The sequence below is a fragment of the Lontra canadensis genome, unplaced genomic scaffold (genome assembly GCF_010015895.1).
Source record: "Lontra canadensis isolate GAN:19392208 unplaced genomic scaffold, GSC_riverotter_1.0 scaffold10, whole genome shotgun sequence".
NCBI lineage: Eukaryota > Metazoa > Chordata > Mammalia > Carnivora > Mustelidae > Lontra > Lontra canadensis.
In genome coordinates this window covers 1,017,252-1,034,735 of record NW_022631004.1, presented here as the reverse complement: position 1 = coordinate 1,034,735, position 17,484 = coordinate 1,017,252, and the positions used below count along the sequence as shown (strand labels likewise).

At 33.4% G+C, this 17,484-nt stretch overlaps 1 protein-coding gene across 4 annotated transcripts in view; it reads left to right on the top strand.

The window, feature by feature from the left end:
• SPOCK3 (SPARC (osteonectin), cwcv and kazal like domains proteoglycan 3) overlaps positions 1–17,484 on the top strand; it is a 469,574-nt gene that overhangs the window by 147,695 nt on the left and 304,395 nt on the right. For 2 of the 4 annotated variants that reach the window (XM_032855450.1, XM_032855449.1), the window contains exons 3-4: positions 8,270–8,278; positions 8,383–8,428. In XM_032855450.1, coding sequence (XP_032711341.1) covers positions 8,270–8,278; positions 8,383–8,428 — 55 coding nt within the window. The remainder of the gene's footprint in view (positions 1–8,269; positions 8,279–8,382; positions 8,429–17,484) is intronic. The other 2 variants (XM_032855451.1, XM_032855452.1) reach the window with 1 other exon arrangement.

The window sequence follows — 17,484 nt, the reverse complement described above, 5'->3', positions numbered from 1 at the left end:
CTGGGGACTTTTTTTTAGCTACCATTTTCCATATAATTTTTTACTACTCACTCTAACTCTCTGGTATATTGGACTATTTTTTTTTTTTTTTAAACTACTAGGTTGACTTTTTGGTGGTATTGTTACATCAGTGTTTTTTAAGACATCTGAAATCTAAAACTTAAATATCGGGACAAACCCCAAGACATATGCATTACACTAAATTTTTAAATTGAACAAAGCCATGGTTTTTTTGAAAGTTTTCTGTCTCTGTAATCCTGAAAAGGAAAGAGAAGATAATAATCACAAAGCAAAGCTGGTAAAGCCAGAATAAATCGTACTTTAGGTCCAAGATTTTGCAAACCAGTGAGCTATGAATGTAAACATTCTTACTATAGATAATAGCACCTATGCATTAGACTCTCCATGTATATATGATGAAATAAATGATAACAATAGCTAAAAACAAATTTAAAAAATGCCTTCAAAACAAAAATGAAAATTCTAAGTGAGCAAAACAGCTTCCAGTTTGTGTTTAAAAATAGATATTTTAAAAAAATAGATATTTTCAAAAAGGTATTCACAGATATTTTCAAAAAGGTATCCTTTATCCATGATAAAGGACCTAGATGAAGTAACTGGAGTTAATTTATAGATATTGTTCCTACTACTTAGTCTGAAGAGCTTATTTTTTCTGTGAAAGAGAAAGCACAGAAGTATATACTCTTGACTCAATAAAAATGAAGTAACTAACACATTTTGTTTCTTAAGATAACACATTCTAAAAGTAATAGTTTGCTTTCATTTATGATTAACTTTATTTTGCACAATATTTAGCTTATATTTTGAATAGTATTACATTGGCATTGACTATATATGCTAAGGATTTATATCAGACTGATAATATGTGTTTAACATTTTTACATTATATAAATTTATTTTTATTTACATTTGGTATGGTGAACAATTCTCATATTTGTACTACATTCAATATTTAGGTAAGTAGTTTTTTAATCACAAATTATGAATACTTAGAAAGTGCTGTTATAGATACCAAAAGAATATGAAGTAAATAAGGAATGTTAATATTTTATTATGTATATTATTGGCTACTATTTTACTATTAATATTTTACTATTTTGCTCCAATAAGTACAATAACTGTAGTTTCAGTTTACTAATCTGAGAAGTGTTCTAGAATTAGAAGCACTTTTATAATACCTACAGGCATTTTTTTACTTTAATTTATTCCTTGGTTTCCACTTTATTTTTTTTTAAACTTGCTTGATTTTTCTTTATATTTTTTAATATTTTATTTATTTATTTGACAGAGAGAGAGAATCACAGTAGGCAGAGAGGCAGGCAGAGGGAAAAGAGGAAGCAGGCTCCCCACTGAGCTGAAAGCCCTGACATTGGGCTCAATTCCAGGACCCTGAGACCATGATCTGAGCCAAAGGCAGAGGCTCAATCCACTGAGCCCCCCATGTGCCCCTTGGTTTCCACTTTAATCAAGAATCATGATGTCATATAGAAAACACATTTGCAACCTGTTCCTAAAACACTTTTTTTAATATAACGTATCTAAAGATTTTGAGAATCATATTCTTACTTGCTTCCGAATTATATATCTTGATTTCTTGTGCTGAAAATATAGACCACTCACCTTTAGATTTTATCCAAAGCTAGATGATATATTTATGATCAGAAGGAGGAAATGAAATACTTGGAAAATTTATAAGCTTTGAGATTTGAGGAATGAGTCACACAGATCCAGAACATTAAACACCATAAACACTTTTTCTTCTTCAAAAAATTTTGTTTCCCTTGCGGAAATAGGTATCCTATTAAATATTGTTTTCTCATTTTTATTTTTATCTGTTTTTATTTATTTTTAAAGATTTTTTTTTTTTTTTTATCTGACAGAGACAGAGATCACAAGTTGGCAGAACAGCAGGCAGAGTGAGAGGGAGAAACAGGCTTGCTGCTCAGCAGAGAACCCGATTTGGGGCTCGATCCCAGGACCCTGAGATCATGACCTGAGCCAAAGGCAGAGGCTTAACCCACTGAACCACCCAGGCGCCCCTGTTTTCTCATTTTTTTTCTTTCTTTCTTTTTTTTTTAAGATTTTATTTATTTATTTGACAGACAGAGATCACAAGTAGGCAGAGAGGCAGGCAGAGAGAGAGGAGGAAGCAGGCTCCCTGCTGAGCAGAGAGCCCGATGCGGGGCTTGATCCCAGGACCCTGGGATCGTGACCTGAGCTGAAGGCAGAGGCTTTAACCCACTGAGCCACCCAGGTGCCCCTGTTTTCTCATTTTTAAATAAATGTTCTTTTATGGGCGGCAGCACAGTATAGAATAGTAGTACAGGGGTCTTTCTCAGCAGAAGACCAGCTTGGCAGGACTTCCCACTTCTTGGCCTCTGGTCTCAGTCGTAACTACTCCTCTCTGCTGTGGGAAGCCCCTGAGCCAAAAGATGGTTGTGGCTGTGTTCCACTAACGCTTCAGTTATAAAACAGAGGTGGAGCCTGGCCCATGTGCCTTAGTTGCTGATTTGTGGTATGGGTAAATGTTTAAGCATACAGGCTCTGGGCCCTACTTCCGGGGTTCAAATCCCACCTCTATTTCTAACCTGCTGTGTAAGCTTGAGTAGATTACTAAGTCTCTCTGCTTCGTTTTCCTCATTTGTAAAATAGGAGTGATGTTAGAAACACTTACCCCTTACAGATGCTCAGAATAAAGTGCTTTGAACAGCTCCCGGTACAGGGTAAGAGAGCAGTGACTTTAAGCCACTGTTTTACTCAATTTCTTTACGTGTGTTAGTTAGTGTCCTTATACTTATAATGAAGATTCCCAGTATTTAAAAGCCCTTATTTTTTACTTATTAGGACAAAGTACTTTTTTTTTGCATTTTCCCTGATATTAATGAATTACAAGTTTTATGTATCAAGGAGGGAGTTTAACTTCAGTTTGCAGAGATTTTCAGAGACAGTTGAGGAATTTGCTCAATGGCACTGCCCTTTCACACAATTCATTTTATTTATATGTTTAATCTGTGGTGAGTCAGGGAGCATAAAGTGTTTTCTAAAAAATAAAGGACTCACCAAAGTGTTATAAATGAATTCTTTCAGGGTCCTACGACATCACTTAGAAAAATGAGTGGTACTTGGGTAATAAATGCAACATTTGGGGCCTGAAGCTGATAGTTTGTCTCAATAGATAATTCCTTTATATCTAGACAAAGCTTACTTACTCTATCTTATGATCTAATCATGTTTTAAGTGTTTCTCTACAAATAAGGGAGGTTTCCCCTTATTTGAAATATGCTGGCTTAACTATTAGACAAGGCATTCTTCCTATCATATGGTGAAATGTGTAAATGAGTTTGTCATAATATATAGCATATTTCAAAAAAAAAAAAGCAGATTTCCATTGCTATTTTTTAGCTTATAGAACTAGCAGTGCATCATGATTTGGCTTAGCTATTGAAACACAGTAAGCAATAAGAGTTCCTGCTAGGGAAATTCTGCAGTTTTGTACAAGAGGGTTTGGGCAACATAATCACAAAATACAGAAATCCTAGGAAATTTATCTTTCTCCTCCTTGGCACAGATTCACATGATTGTCATCATAGTGTCTTTACTTCTGTGGACATATAAAAAGGCTGACAAAGTTTTTGTCAATAAGTGGAGCGATCACTTATTATACTCCCCTCTCTTTGATTCTAGAGATTGGAATCAAAAAACAAAATTGTTGTCAAAAGGTTAAAAGTTAGGGATCTTCCTGTCTTTTGTATTTCCCCTAAATATCAACCTTTTGCTGATCTACTTGCTCCTTGGGAATAAATGCAATCCCTCAGCGTGAGACTTTTGGCCCAGGCTCTCCTCCCATGAAGAGGACTAGGAGCCAGAAACACTCTCCCTAATTCCGATGTGTTTGTGTCCTCTGAGCCTGAATTTCTCCAACTGCAGGCATTTCTTGCAGTTGTTTTCTAAATCCCAGGTTGGCTTATTTTTTATCTAAATTGAAGCTTGAGAACAACCAATATTCACACAAAGCTTTTGAGACAAAAGAAATTGTGCCTGAATGAACACTTATGTGAAAATACTTTTATCTCTTACTCTGGCAAAATTCCTAAGGTTTAATGAGGTGAAACAATTTTCAGAAAAAAAAAATCGAGTGATGTGAGAACAAAAAGAAAAATATCTAAAAATAGTTAATAGGCTAGCTAATTTGCTTTTCTAAACTATGTCAGATCCCCACAATGGCCAGACATTGACATTGCTCTTATCCAAAAGAATTAGGTTCATGGTTTACATTATAATTTTTTAGATTGCTATGGCCCCAAACTAACCCAACATGAGTGTGTTACTCTATTTTTCCCCAAGATTTATATTTCTTATTTGTAAAGCAATCTTAGAATATGGCGTACTTCAAATAATATCAAAATGGTTACTTTTTAAATTAAGTTTTTAATTTTAATTCTAGTATGCTTAACATACAATGCTATAATAGTGTCAATATAGTGTACAATATAGTGATTCAAGTCTATACATTTCTCAGTGCTTATCGTGATATACACTCTAAATCCCTTTCACCTATTTCCCCTATCCACCCCCCCTCTGGTGACCATCAGTTTGTTCTCTGTGGTTAAGAATCTGTTTCTTGGTTTGTCTTTCTCTCTCCCTTTTTTTTGTCCCATTGTTCATTTGTTTCATTGTTTCTTAGTTCATTTGTTTAAATTCTACATATAAGTGAAATTGTATATTTGTCTTTCTCTTATTGACTTATTTTGCTTCACATTATACTCTCTAGCTCCATCCATGTTGTTGCAAATGGCAAGATTTCATTCTTTTTTATATAACTGACTAGTATTCCATTGTGTATATATACCACATCTTCTTTATCCATTCATCTATCAATGGACACTTGGGTTGCTTCCATTATTAGGCTATTGTAGGTAATACTGCAATAAAATAGAGGTACATATATCTTTTCAAATTTGTGGTTTTATATTATTTGGGTAAATACCCAGTAGCACAATTACTGGATTGTAGGGTAGTTCTATTTTTAAATCTTTCTCCAGTGGCTGCACCAGTTGGCATTCCCACCAACAGTGCATGAGGGTGCCCTTTTCTTCACATCTTTGCCAACACTTGTTTTTTTATGTTTTTGACTTTAGCCATTTGACAGGTGTGATGATTGTGTTATTCTGAAGGAAGTTATTTAAATATGGTTAAGACTATATTCTACCTCTGTCTACCTATGCATCATTTATCTATCTACTCCACTTAATTCCTGCTCATCTGTACAGATGCTGGGTATTTCAAACACTGTGTGTTGCATCACACATGTTGCTTTCACATTGTTGAGCTTCAGTGCTAATGATGTGAGTCTCAGATCTATTCCTTCCCTTACTTCAGTTTGATATTTATATGGATGTAGGCACTGTGGCAGAGAAAACTCACCGCGTCTTCTTGGGGGATGTTACTGATAGCTCTGCTACTTCAGAAGGGTCTACGGTGGTAGCAGAAAACTTGCCTTCTTGCATTAACTCAATCATAAATGGTAGGTTTTTTAAAAAAAAGTTCACTACAGCTAATGTTTGATATTTTGGAGGGCATTCCTTTCAAAAATGTTATGAGGAGTTCATAGTTCTTTTCTAAGCAACCAGAAAAAAACTAAAGAACTTTGTTAGCAGTAATGAAAGGTTGTCCAATGGTGATGTTGCTCAGAGATACTAACAGAGATAAATAAACCTGGTGCTTCCAATTAGCAAGTATGTTTCAGCAGCTTCTTTATGTCAAATATTGTGTGGATATTTACATTTTTTATAACTACTCCCCACAGCACCTTTGTCAGTCAGGCAGGCAATTTTTTTCCCCCAACTTTAGTCACAGGATCTGAGGTTTACATCATTTTCCTCCTCTTTCTTTCTTTCTTTCTTTCTTTCTTTCTTTCTTTCTTTCTTTCTTTCTTTCTTTCTTTCTTTTTTCTTAGATTTTATTTATTTGAGAGAGAGAGAGAGTGAGTGAGCAAACATGGGCAGCAGAGAGGGTCAGAGAGAGGGAGAAGTAGACTCCCCATAGAGCAGGAAGCCTGATGTGGAACTCATCCCAGGACCCTGAGATCATGATCTGAGCTGAAGGTAGATGGCTAACTGACTGAGCCACCCAGAAGCCCCAATTTATATCATTTTCTAAAGTAATACAGCTAATAAGTGGTAAAGTCAGACTTAAATTTAAGTCTCGTGTCTCTAAATATACCACTCATTCTCATTGTCTAGTTTAATTTAGTTTAGTTTAGTTTTGTGTTTTTTCTTGTTTCGATATGCTTCAAGGAGAACTTCAAACTCCTCTCCATGCTTTGAATGAGTACAAGTCATCATCCCCACACAGTTGAAATGTACTTAAAAAAAAAAAAAAAAACTTATTAAATGAGCGTATTATGATGTTCAGCCAAAGTTTTGAGACTTGGAGTGGAGGAATTTAATTTGAAAGCTTAATTTTCCAAGGATTCTATAGTTCTATAATTTTTTTAAAGATTTTTATTTATTCATTTGAGAGAGAGAGAGGGCACAAGAAGGGCAGAGAGGCAGAAGAGAAAGCAGACTCTCTGCTGAGCAGGAGCCTGATGTGGGACTCGATTCCAGGAACCTGGGATCACGACCTGAGCTGAAGGCAGATGCCCAACCATCTGAGCCACCCAGGAGCCCCTTATTCTATAATTTTTTTACAAAGATATTTTTAAAAGAGCCTAAGCAATCAGTATTTATTTAATGATCCAGTGGTGTTATCGTCCCTTCATCTGATCCTAGATAATTTATTGTATAACCTGTCAGTGTAGACTGCCATAAATGCCACTCTCTTAACATAACCCTATTCCAACCTAAATGCAAGATGGACAGAGATGATTTCTGAAGTTTTTCTTTTGTTTTTTCTTCTTTTTCTTTCATCTGAAATTGGTAAGGTGGGAATATAGAAGGTGGTGATGAGTGATTAGTCACAATAAAGAAGAGCTTTTGCAACAATTTAAAATTTTTGAATAAGTTAGTTAGGAAGTGTATTTATTTCCATAATTAAAAGGTGCTACATTTTCTTTTTTGTCAAACGGGGGTTTTAGCAAAGAGGTTAGAAAGAATCTTCACCTGAGGTGCCTGGGTGGCTCAGTGGGTTAAAGCCTCTGCCTTCGGCTCTGGTCATGATCCCAGGGTCCTGGGATTGAGCCCCACATCAGGCTCCCTGCTCAGCCAGAGACCTGCTTCCCTTCCTCTCTCTCTCTCTGCCTGCTTGTGATCTCTGTCTGTCAAGTAAATAAATGAATCTTAATAAATAAATAAATAAATAAAATTTTAAAAGAATCTCCACCTAACTTTTTTAGATTCCTGGGTTCTTAGATTTCCAATGCATTGACTTTAGTGGGTTTAAGAGTGTGGAGTTTAGAAATGTTTAGTCAAGGAGCCTCACCATGATGTACCACTCTTTCTTATTATAGTGAAAATAGCTTATTAATTTCAACAGTTAAATGTGTTTTATTGACCATAAAATATGATATAGCTTACTAATTTGAACAGTTAAATCTGTTTTATCTACCATAAAATATATATGTGTAGTTTGTCTACAAGGCTTTTAAGTAAACACAATTGAGTTGGTCAATATGTTTGGCTTTTTAAAAAATCTTTTAAGTACACATTGCCCCACCTTAGTGTTGTATAGTCATGTTTATTAAATGTACATATAGTAAGTATATTGTAATGATTCTTTTCCATATTTAATATTTAAATTTTAGGCAAGTTTTAATTAGGTGTACATTTTTTTTCAAGTTTCCAATAATTGCATTTTGATGAACTCCTTAGATATTCAATTATCATGTGGCAGATTTGCATGAAGTCTATTTATACTATGTAGGCTAAAGCAGACTCACTTGGTATTTTTGCTGCTTTATCGATTTACTATTGAAATGTACTAGTGGAAAATGAAGTTGCATAACTGGAAATTGGTAAGATACTTTTGTAGCTTACTAGCTTAGGGTAATTATCTGCATGTTCTATTACATATTGAATTGCAATTGAAAGTATTGTTTTATAATATTTAGGTGAAGTGACAACCAAATATAATTAAATTGTTAAACATTGACTTGCAATGAAAATGAACACACTTACTGAAAAACATGTGTATAACATGTAAATGTGTTCCCTTTTGATAACTATTGTTTTTCTCTTGTTCCTTTTTTATTTTTTATTTATTTATTTATTTATTTATTTATTTTATAATTTGCTGCTTGCCATTACAGGAAGTAGAGGTTTGTATTCAGCTTCTGTATTTCATATTTTATTCTAGATTTTATAAGAGTCTTTATAATTTAATTACTCATATACACTCAATTCACATTCTTTTCCTCCTCAGGATGATTATTTCCACACTTGGAGTCCAGGAAAAGCCTTCGACCAGGGTAAGAATCTAATTGTTTTAAAATAAAAAAACTTTACATATTTATAATCACTATATGTTCAGCATGATATTTATTGTTGGTTAGATTCTTAAAATACTAAGTAGAAGAGCATCTTTAGGTAATGGAAAAGTTTATACAATAATTAATTTCATTACAGAATAGTGTAGTCAGTAACAAGTGAATTAGATATCATGATTATGTCAGAAGGTCTTTTATTTTTAGATACATAGCTTAGATTACTAATTTGGGCTTCTGAACTTTATCCTGCCCATTTTTGTTAGCTGATCCAAATCTCTTCATCCAGTTTTGTAATACACTCAAGTGCATTCAGTAGGACATAGATTCATTTGTGCAAAATTTCAAAACAAATGACTTTGCAGTCTGTGTTTCAGTTAATAAAAGCTTTCATTTAAAACAGCATAGCCTGATAATTCTACTCAGCTCAGGTCTTAGTAAGACCCAAAAGGGAAAGTCCTATATAATATGAAGGTTTCACCTCCATACCCAGTTTGTACTTCTGGTTATTTACTTGAGAAGGAGAAGCAGGAAAGATGCACGAGAAAGGAAGATGTGAAATGGAAGCTTCAAGTGCAATGCAATCATAATTATGTAAGTAATTAAACAGATTTGTTTGCTAAATTCTACATTATTAGAATCAGAGACTCATCCTTTTTAAGTCTGGTACAAAAGAAGTTTCTACTTTACATTGACTATAATAACCTTACAACAGATATTACTTCCTGAAGTAGGACCATTTAAAAACAGAAATCATTTTTAAAAATTAGTTGTAATATGTTATTAAGAGAATCTTAGGGAATTTTGGTATGTCCCCAAATCTTAGGGAATTTTGGTATGTCCCCAACATTGATATTTGCCTTAAGTCTGAAACAGTCATTCACATCCAATCTTTCTTTTACTATTAATTTTTTCTGCTATACATCATGTGATTTCACTGTGATTACCCAGAGTATTTATTTGTGGAATCTGCATTTTACAATTCTAAAAAAGTATTTTTTATTTCACTAATAATATAAGTCAAGCCAAATGTACTAAAAAACAGGCAATAAAAAAACAATGACATACAGACCGAGATATATTTGCAAACTTCCTTGGGAAATGAATTTTTATGATGGAATCATAAACCTTGAAAGAAACAGAATTATCTGTGAAATGGATGTTAACACTTAAATTTGCCATACTTAGTACACATCCAATTGCAATGAAGATGGTTTGGGTTTTGTGTGTGTGTGTCTGTGTGTGATAATTTGTTGAACTACAATTGATCTCCTGTTAAAAAAATGAAGAAAAAAAAAAAGATTGCTATAAGGAGGTTTCCAAACCCTGGTAAGATTGACTTAGTTTAATTTTCAAAGAAGTTTTTAACCTACTAGTTTGTCAAAAATATCATATTTATCAAAGAGAAGCTCATGACATAATAATAGCTAATAGTTAGAATGCCCTATATTCCCTCACTTTTCTAAGTATTCAACATATGAGTTTACAATAACCTGCCAAATAGATGACAATAACCCCGTCAAGTAGATGAGGAAGGTGAAGCACTTAAGCTTAAATTCCTACTCAAGGTCATGTTCCTATAAAGTGGCAGAGTCAGAATTTGGATCCAGGCAATCTGACCCCCCAGTGCAATTTCCTAAATACTATGTGACACTCTTGCTCATATTATAGCATTAAAACAAATCGATGTATTAGTGGTATTTTGACGTTTCTGTTTTAAAAATAAATGTTTGTTTGAGTGAACGTTAGAGATAGAGCTAGTAGCTGTGCTTCTATATTTTAAATAATATTTTGTAGATTATCAGACCCAAGGTTTTAGTTGATTAAACATATGCAGTTGATAAACATGTATGGGAAAGTTTAGTATCAAAAGAAAAAAAAGGAAAATGGGAAAAAAAATAGATTGAGATGCATGTATTTGTTTTGTATTTGTTTTGGCTTTGAGTTATATTATCTAACCCATTGGTAGACCATACTGAGGAGTGAGAAAAATTATCCTGTTCTCCTCTAGTCTTGAATTACATAGACAGTGTGTATCACTTGGATAGAAGAGACTTGAGATAAGCTGATTTCTAATGCTTCTTGGTTTTTTTATGATGAAAGAATCTTCTGTTAAGTACCATTTTCAAAATCTGATTACAGTAATCTATAACTTTTTAGAAGTATTTATAATTTTTAATATATTTTCATGCTATATGGACATCCATATCACATATTAGTATACATTGATTTTCTGCAGTTTCTTTTTGGGGGATGTTTGCATATTTCTTGAAAAGAATGAAGAAAAAGTTGCCTTAGTTTTACATTTTTTTAGCATTATGTTTTTTATGCTGATACTTATACAATTTTTACCAGATAAATTTTAAATTATATCTTGCTTTCTTTTCCACACAATGGTCCTCAAAATATGCAGAAATTAAAGGACTACTAATGAAAAAAGTAATGTTTCATGACAGAAATGGTGCAGTTTCTCATTGCTAGACCCTTTCTACATGTATGCATAAATGTGCACATGCATACATACATAAGCATATACATAATTTGCACATGCATAGACACACATATTTGCACGTATAAGCTTTCTTCTAGTTAAAACTCATTGATTGTTGAGATAAAGTTTATATAACTTGTGGTTTAACTGTGACAAATTTTTCATCTTGTGAGTTTTCTTTTCATAAATCAAAATGTTTTTACATTGTTTTTGTTTTTTTGGTTTACCAGTAAAATAGTAAGAGTTTTGGGAAAATATAGTAGTTTCAAGTAAATTTCAGTAAAACCATTTTAGTGATGGTAAAATCTGCTTTATAATAAAGGAAAGCATACTGATGCCAAAAATGAATTTCTTTTTATTTCTCCACGTAGAATTTTCTGTGCTATTACGTCATTACGTCTGTTCATTAGTGTGGCTAATCATGAGTTGACACACAGGAATTGACAAAGAATATTAATGAGGAGATGCATCTTCTTGAATATGACATGAAAATTTAATGTTTACTATGACAAAGTTAAAGGGGAAATGCATGGATGAACCTGGAGTGGTAGCATGATAAATATTTTAAACAATTTAATAAAGACTTTAAATAGATAGGCTGTAGCTTAAAAAAAAAAAAAACAACACTTTTTTTTTTTTCTTTTCATTTCATTACCCTTGCCTTGTTTTTGGTTATGGATTAATTTGTTTTATAATAGATAAGTTACTGAAATTTTTTAACAAGAATTCCTGTCAGTTGTTTAGAGAATCTACAGGTTCTAAAGTGCTATCTGTACAAGGAATACCTTTTATTCAAAAATTCTTTTTCTCCGTGATAGGATAGTCAAGTCCCCTGAGATGAAATAGTTGGAAGCAAAATATATTTTGTATATATTTTCCTAATTTTTTTATCCAATCCAGCTTGGAGTGGTTCCACTTGGTATTCTCTATGGCAGTGAATTATAATCAATAGACTAATAGTAAAGCAGCTAAATTTAAATAGATGGAGGGATTTCAAGACAAATCAATTTCACTTTATTGATATGTTTCTCCTGCTGAGGTGGATTTCTGAGGTATGGAAAGAAGGGAGAGGATTGTGCCTGTGGCTTAGATCAGGATCCTTCAGCCCTTTCACAGCAAACCAGTCAGGGGCTCTCTTCTTAAATCTGAGGGGCTCTCTTCTTAAATCTGGACCGCTGTGCGAGGAGCAGCCTGGATTCTTCTGGCTCATTGGTGGCATGTAATTCAACAAAAGTTCCTCGGAAAGTGGTGTGCTAGGAGGCCATTGCTAAACTCAAACTGCTGAGTCTAGGCAGGAGAGAGACATGCGCTCATGTGCACATTTTATCGATAATATCGATATATCGGTAATATTTTATATTACCGATGCGCTCTTTCTCCATTCTTGCAAGGATAGGTGGGAAGTGAGAATAAAGACTGAGCTCTTTGAAAAGACAGTGGGATGCTAAGCGTTATAGTTACACATTTTTTCCTCTTTCTTCAAGATCAGTTCGTAGAGCTTTATTTGATTCCCATAAATTTTATCACCCTTTGCAAAACACCTCACATATACCAACAATCAGATCCTGACATGTCCCTTTGAATCAGTTTCTGGCTACAAAGGAAAAGCTATTGAGATTTCCTCTGGAGCTTTTACTCCCTTCAATGAACAGAGCTGTTCATTGTATTATGGCTGTAATTATTTTTGAAACTGAGTAAAACTAGTGTTTGAGAAAACACACCCCCGAATTATCTTTCCCTTTGTAAACTATACTACCATACTTTTAAAGACACAGTACATGTGTATTGCAAAATGGAGGTAGTGGCTCTCTCCCAGATGACTTTAATTTTCACTTGTCTACATGAGGATTTTTTTTTTAATGTTCTAGGATGGTATTTATTGATAGTAGTCTGAAACAATAGATAGATCTGATCCATGCTTCACAATAGGGGCATGGTAGTATCATAATGCTGCTTTGTGTCAGTACTTGGGGCCTTTTGGCATTTTTCTAGTGGAAAAATTGGTATTCTCAGAATTGAAATTCAGTGGGGACAATATGCAAAGATAATTATATGATCACAATATTTTCTAAAAATGCTTTCAATCATTTAAAATGTAAATTCTGAACTGCAATTTGATCTGAATCATTATTTGATCAACTCACAAGAATTGATTTAGTATTTTTGTATCATTTTGGACAAATTACTTGTTAGATATTCAAGTGCTAATAGCTGTGTCAGTTTGCATCCTACATTAGTTATATCATTCATGGTGGCAGCCTTGGCTCATAGAAGCCTTCTAGAAAATCACACAAAAAAATTAATATTCAACCTAGAAATGAACAGTGCCACTTCATTTGTTCTGTCAGGTTTAGGACATAACAACTACATAGGGCATATAACTGAGAAATGTATTTTCTCTTCTTACTCAATTTTGTTTTTTTTTGAGAATGGTATTTAACTTGTTTTACCCCCACAATCTAGGAAAACAAATATAGGAGTATTCCATAAAATGTAGAAATCAGGAATCTTACATTGCTCTATTCTGTCAGTGCTATTTTCTCCATTGAATAATAAATACTGCATAAAGGTTTGCATTTTTAATTTACAAGATAAAATCAAGATCAATAATACTTCATTTGGTTCATATCACAGTAGCTTACATACATATGTAAGAAGGCAAATTATATTTATTTCTTTTCAATGACCTTATGTTACTAAATTGTGAATCAAATTTATAGAGCAAGAAATTGATTACATATACCTTAAAGGTGCTCAGATTTTAAGAAATAAGATTTTTATCTCATACTTTGTTAACATAGTAATAAGTATTGTGAAGACTGAAGAAAAAAACAGTAGCTATATAGGAAGTCATATATTTTTTTAAAGATTTTATTTATTTATTTGACAGATGGAGATCACAAGTAGGCAGAGAGGCATGCGGGGTGAGGGTGGGGGGAAGCAGGCTCCCCACCAAGCAGAGAGCCCGACATGGGGCTCGATCCCAGGACTCTGGGATCATGACCCGAGCCAAAGGCAGAGGCTTTAACCCATTGAGCCACCCAGGCGCCCCAGGAGGTCATATTTTTAATAGGAAACTTCCGCTGGTTAAGAAATTGATGTTCATTCCTGCCAACACATGAAATTTACTAAGCATTCTTATAAAAAGCACAGTTACTAATCTGGGGTAGATTCTGGGTACTTCGTGTATGTCTTTGTATGTGTGTGTGTGTGTATGTTAATTTTTAAGAGTTATAATAAAATATATATAGCATAAACTTTACTATTTTGACCATATTTATGTGTATAGGTCAGTGGTATTAATTCACATTTTTGCAAAATTACCACCACTTTCTCTCTCCAGAACACTTTTCATCTTCCCAAACTAAAACACTCTACCGATTAAATCCATTTTCCTCTCTTCCCAGTTCTTGGTACACAGCATTCTACCTCCCATCTCTATGAATTTGACTATTCTAAGTATGTCCTAGAAGTGGAATCATAGAGAATGTGTCCTTTTGTGACTTATTTTACTTAGCTTATGACCACAGGGCTCATCCATGTTGTAGAATGTCAGAATTCCCTTCTTTTTAAAAGCTAAGTCATATTCTATTGTAAGTATACACTACATTTTTTTTTTCTATTCATACATTGATGGTTACTTCGGTTGCTTCCACATTTTGGTTATTGTAGAGATGTAACTATGAATATTGACATACAGATGTCTATTTGAATCTCTGCTTTCAATTCTTTTAAATATATACTTATAAGTGGAATTGTTGGATCACATAGTAATTCTATGTTTAATTACTTGTGGAACCACCATATCATTCTCCATTGTGGCTGTACCATTTTACATGCCCACCAGAAATACAGAAGAGTTCCAATTTCCCCACATCGTCACAACACTTGTTTCGGGGTGTGTGTGTGTATGTGTGTGTGTGTGTGTTTTAATAATATTCATCCTAATGAGTTTAAATGTGTTTGTCTTTTAAACTCTACAGTTTATTATTTTATGCAGATACAGTTGAAAATCACAGAGTATAAGCGACACCTTATAATAATTCTCCTTAGTGATTCTGTTTTGTAGTACAAATAGATTTTTTGTTGAGATGGCTGTTTCTTTGAAGGCAATCACAAATGTCAGGGAATTTTAAATAACCTAGTCACCTTTTCAGATCTGATGCCAGAAGCAAGTGCTAAAAAGGTTTGAGTATGGATTGTGGGTATCAAGGAGATACCCAGAAACAAAATCATCGTTTCCATTGAACAAGTACTTCCTCTGTGTCAGGTATATAAATAAGATAATCACTGTACTAATCTTAAAAGGTAAATATGTTTCTTAATTTTCAGAGGAAACTGAAATTGAGAGGTGTTAAAAGTGACAAAAGTGTTGTAGTTGGGTTTGAAACCTTGCTATCAGTGGATTAGAAGCTCATTTGCTCCTTCATTATGCAATATGGCTTTAGATTTAGCTCATCTGTATGCACATCTTTGGTCTGTGTCTCCACTCAGAGATACATCTTTTTCATAAAAAAACATGGTAGGAATGACACAGGGGAACATGGGTAGCTAAAATATCAACCATCAGGTACACATTGGATCACATTTAGAATTGCTCCACTACAGAGGAAAGGAGGTGTTTGTAACTTGTATTCTAATTTTCAGAATGGAGGAATATAGATTTTTAAACTCAGTTATAGAATTGTTATCTAATAAGTACATTTTGGGGTGCATTTTCATCACTTGGGAATAACTTAAGCATATCTGTGAGACAAGAATGTATTTCAAAGATGTACAAAAGCTTCTGAAGTTTACCTTCTTAGAAGTTACTTTTCTTTTCTTTTTTTTTTAAGATTTTTTTAAATTTATCTTTTTTTATTTTATTTTTTTAGTGTTCCAAGATTCATTGTTTATGCAGCACACCCAGTGCTCCTTGCAATACGTGCCCTCCTTAATACCCAGTACCAGGCTGACCCAAACCCCCTTCTCACCAAAACCCTCAGTTTGTTTCTCAGAGTCCACAGTTTTTCATGCTTTGTCGCCCTCTCCTTTTACTGAAATATCCTGGCCACACTTCTTACCACACTCCTTTATATGAAATGTGGAAAAGAAATATACATGTTTTTAGTATATTAAAGTATTGATATTGAAAGTTAGAGGCAATTTTGGCCCAGTCACTTATACGTTAAGGAAATTTTGCCTTTTAACTGTCTCTGATGTCCAGTTTGATTTTGTACATGGATAGGCTATTCCATCTTTATGTAGAAGTCATTACTTGAAAGTTGCTTCTTAAATTGAAATCTGTTTTCTTGTGTCCAATTCTTATTCCCATATCCTTGATCAAGAGTGAGTAAATTCATCCTTCTACATGAAAATTATGTGAATTTATGTGAGATTATGTGAACTTATGTGAAAGTAGCTAGTATGGTACTCTTGCTAGAAGACTTTCAATTGATTGATTTTAAAGTTAATGAAAGATTTTGATTAGAATTTTGAAATAGATTAGTAAATTTGCTACTTAGCTCTAGATATTTTTTATCTCCTCTTAGCATATTTCTTGATAATTCTACTGGTTTCTCCTCTTCTGTGCTCTAATATTGCATTGAGATAACTAAAATAAATGGTTGATAGGCAGGATAGTTGAGTGGGCATTTGATTGGATTATCTAGACTAGTTTAAATCACAATTATGGTAATAAAAGCTGTATTACTTTATGCAAGTCATCTAATCATTCTAGAGTTGTTTTCTTTTCAACAAAATGAGTAGATTCCTATTTACAAAGCTGTGAAACTAGATAAAAAAGTATGTAAAATCTATGCATACAATAATATTTGAAATGTTCAGTATTTTTCCTTTTCTCTCATATTTCTTCTGAAGACAATTAGTAAACTTTCACTACTTAAAAGTAGTGCATTTGAAAACAATGTTTTTGTCCTGCCATAATAGTTTTTTCCTTCTATACAATATTTCAATAATCAGAGTGGTCATGTAAATTGTTGGGCTTAATACTGTTAAACAATATTTATTTTGAGAGTTTTTATGAAAAATTATCTTCCTTGGCACATTTGAAGGAATTTGTAATTTTCAAGACTTCAGGTTAAACAAACTGTTACTTTATTATATTAAATAACATACATTACAATTTTATAACTAATGCAATGAAATGTCTTAGATTTATAAGTAATATATACGGCATGGTAAAAAAGAATACCAGTGTTGGAATCAATAAGTCAGGTTTTGTTTTTCCAGCTTTTCCAGTTGTTAACATAAAACTCAATTTTATACAATTTTAAAAAAGGACTTTTTAAAAGAGTAATATCAGAAAGTCTCCCTTGATTTATTACTTTTCATTTTTTAACTTTACACAATAAAAATATTATTAAGGCTCCTTTTTTTAAAGATTTATTCATTTGACAGAGAGATAGACAGCACAAGTAGGTAGTGTGGCAAGCAGACAGAGAGGGAAAAGCAGGTTCTCTGCTGAGCAGGGAGCCTGAACACCGGGCTGGAGGGCTGGACCCTAAGATCATGACCTGAGCCGAAGGCAGCTGCCCAACCAACTGAGCCA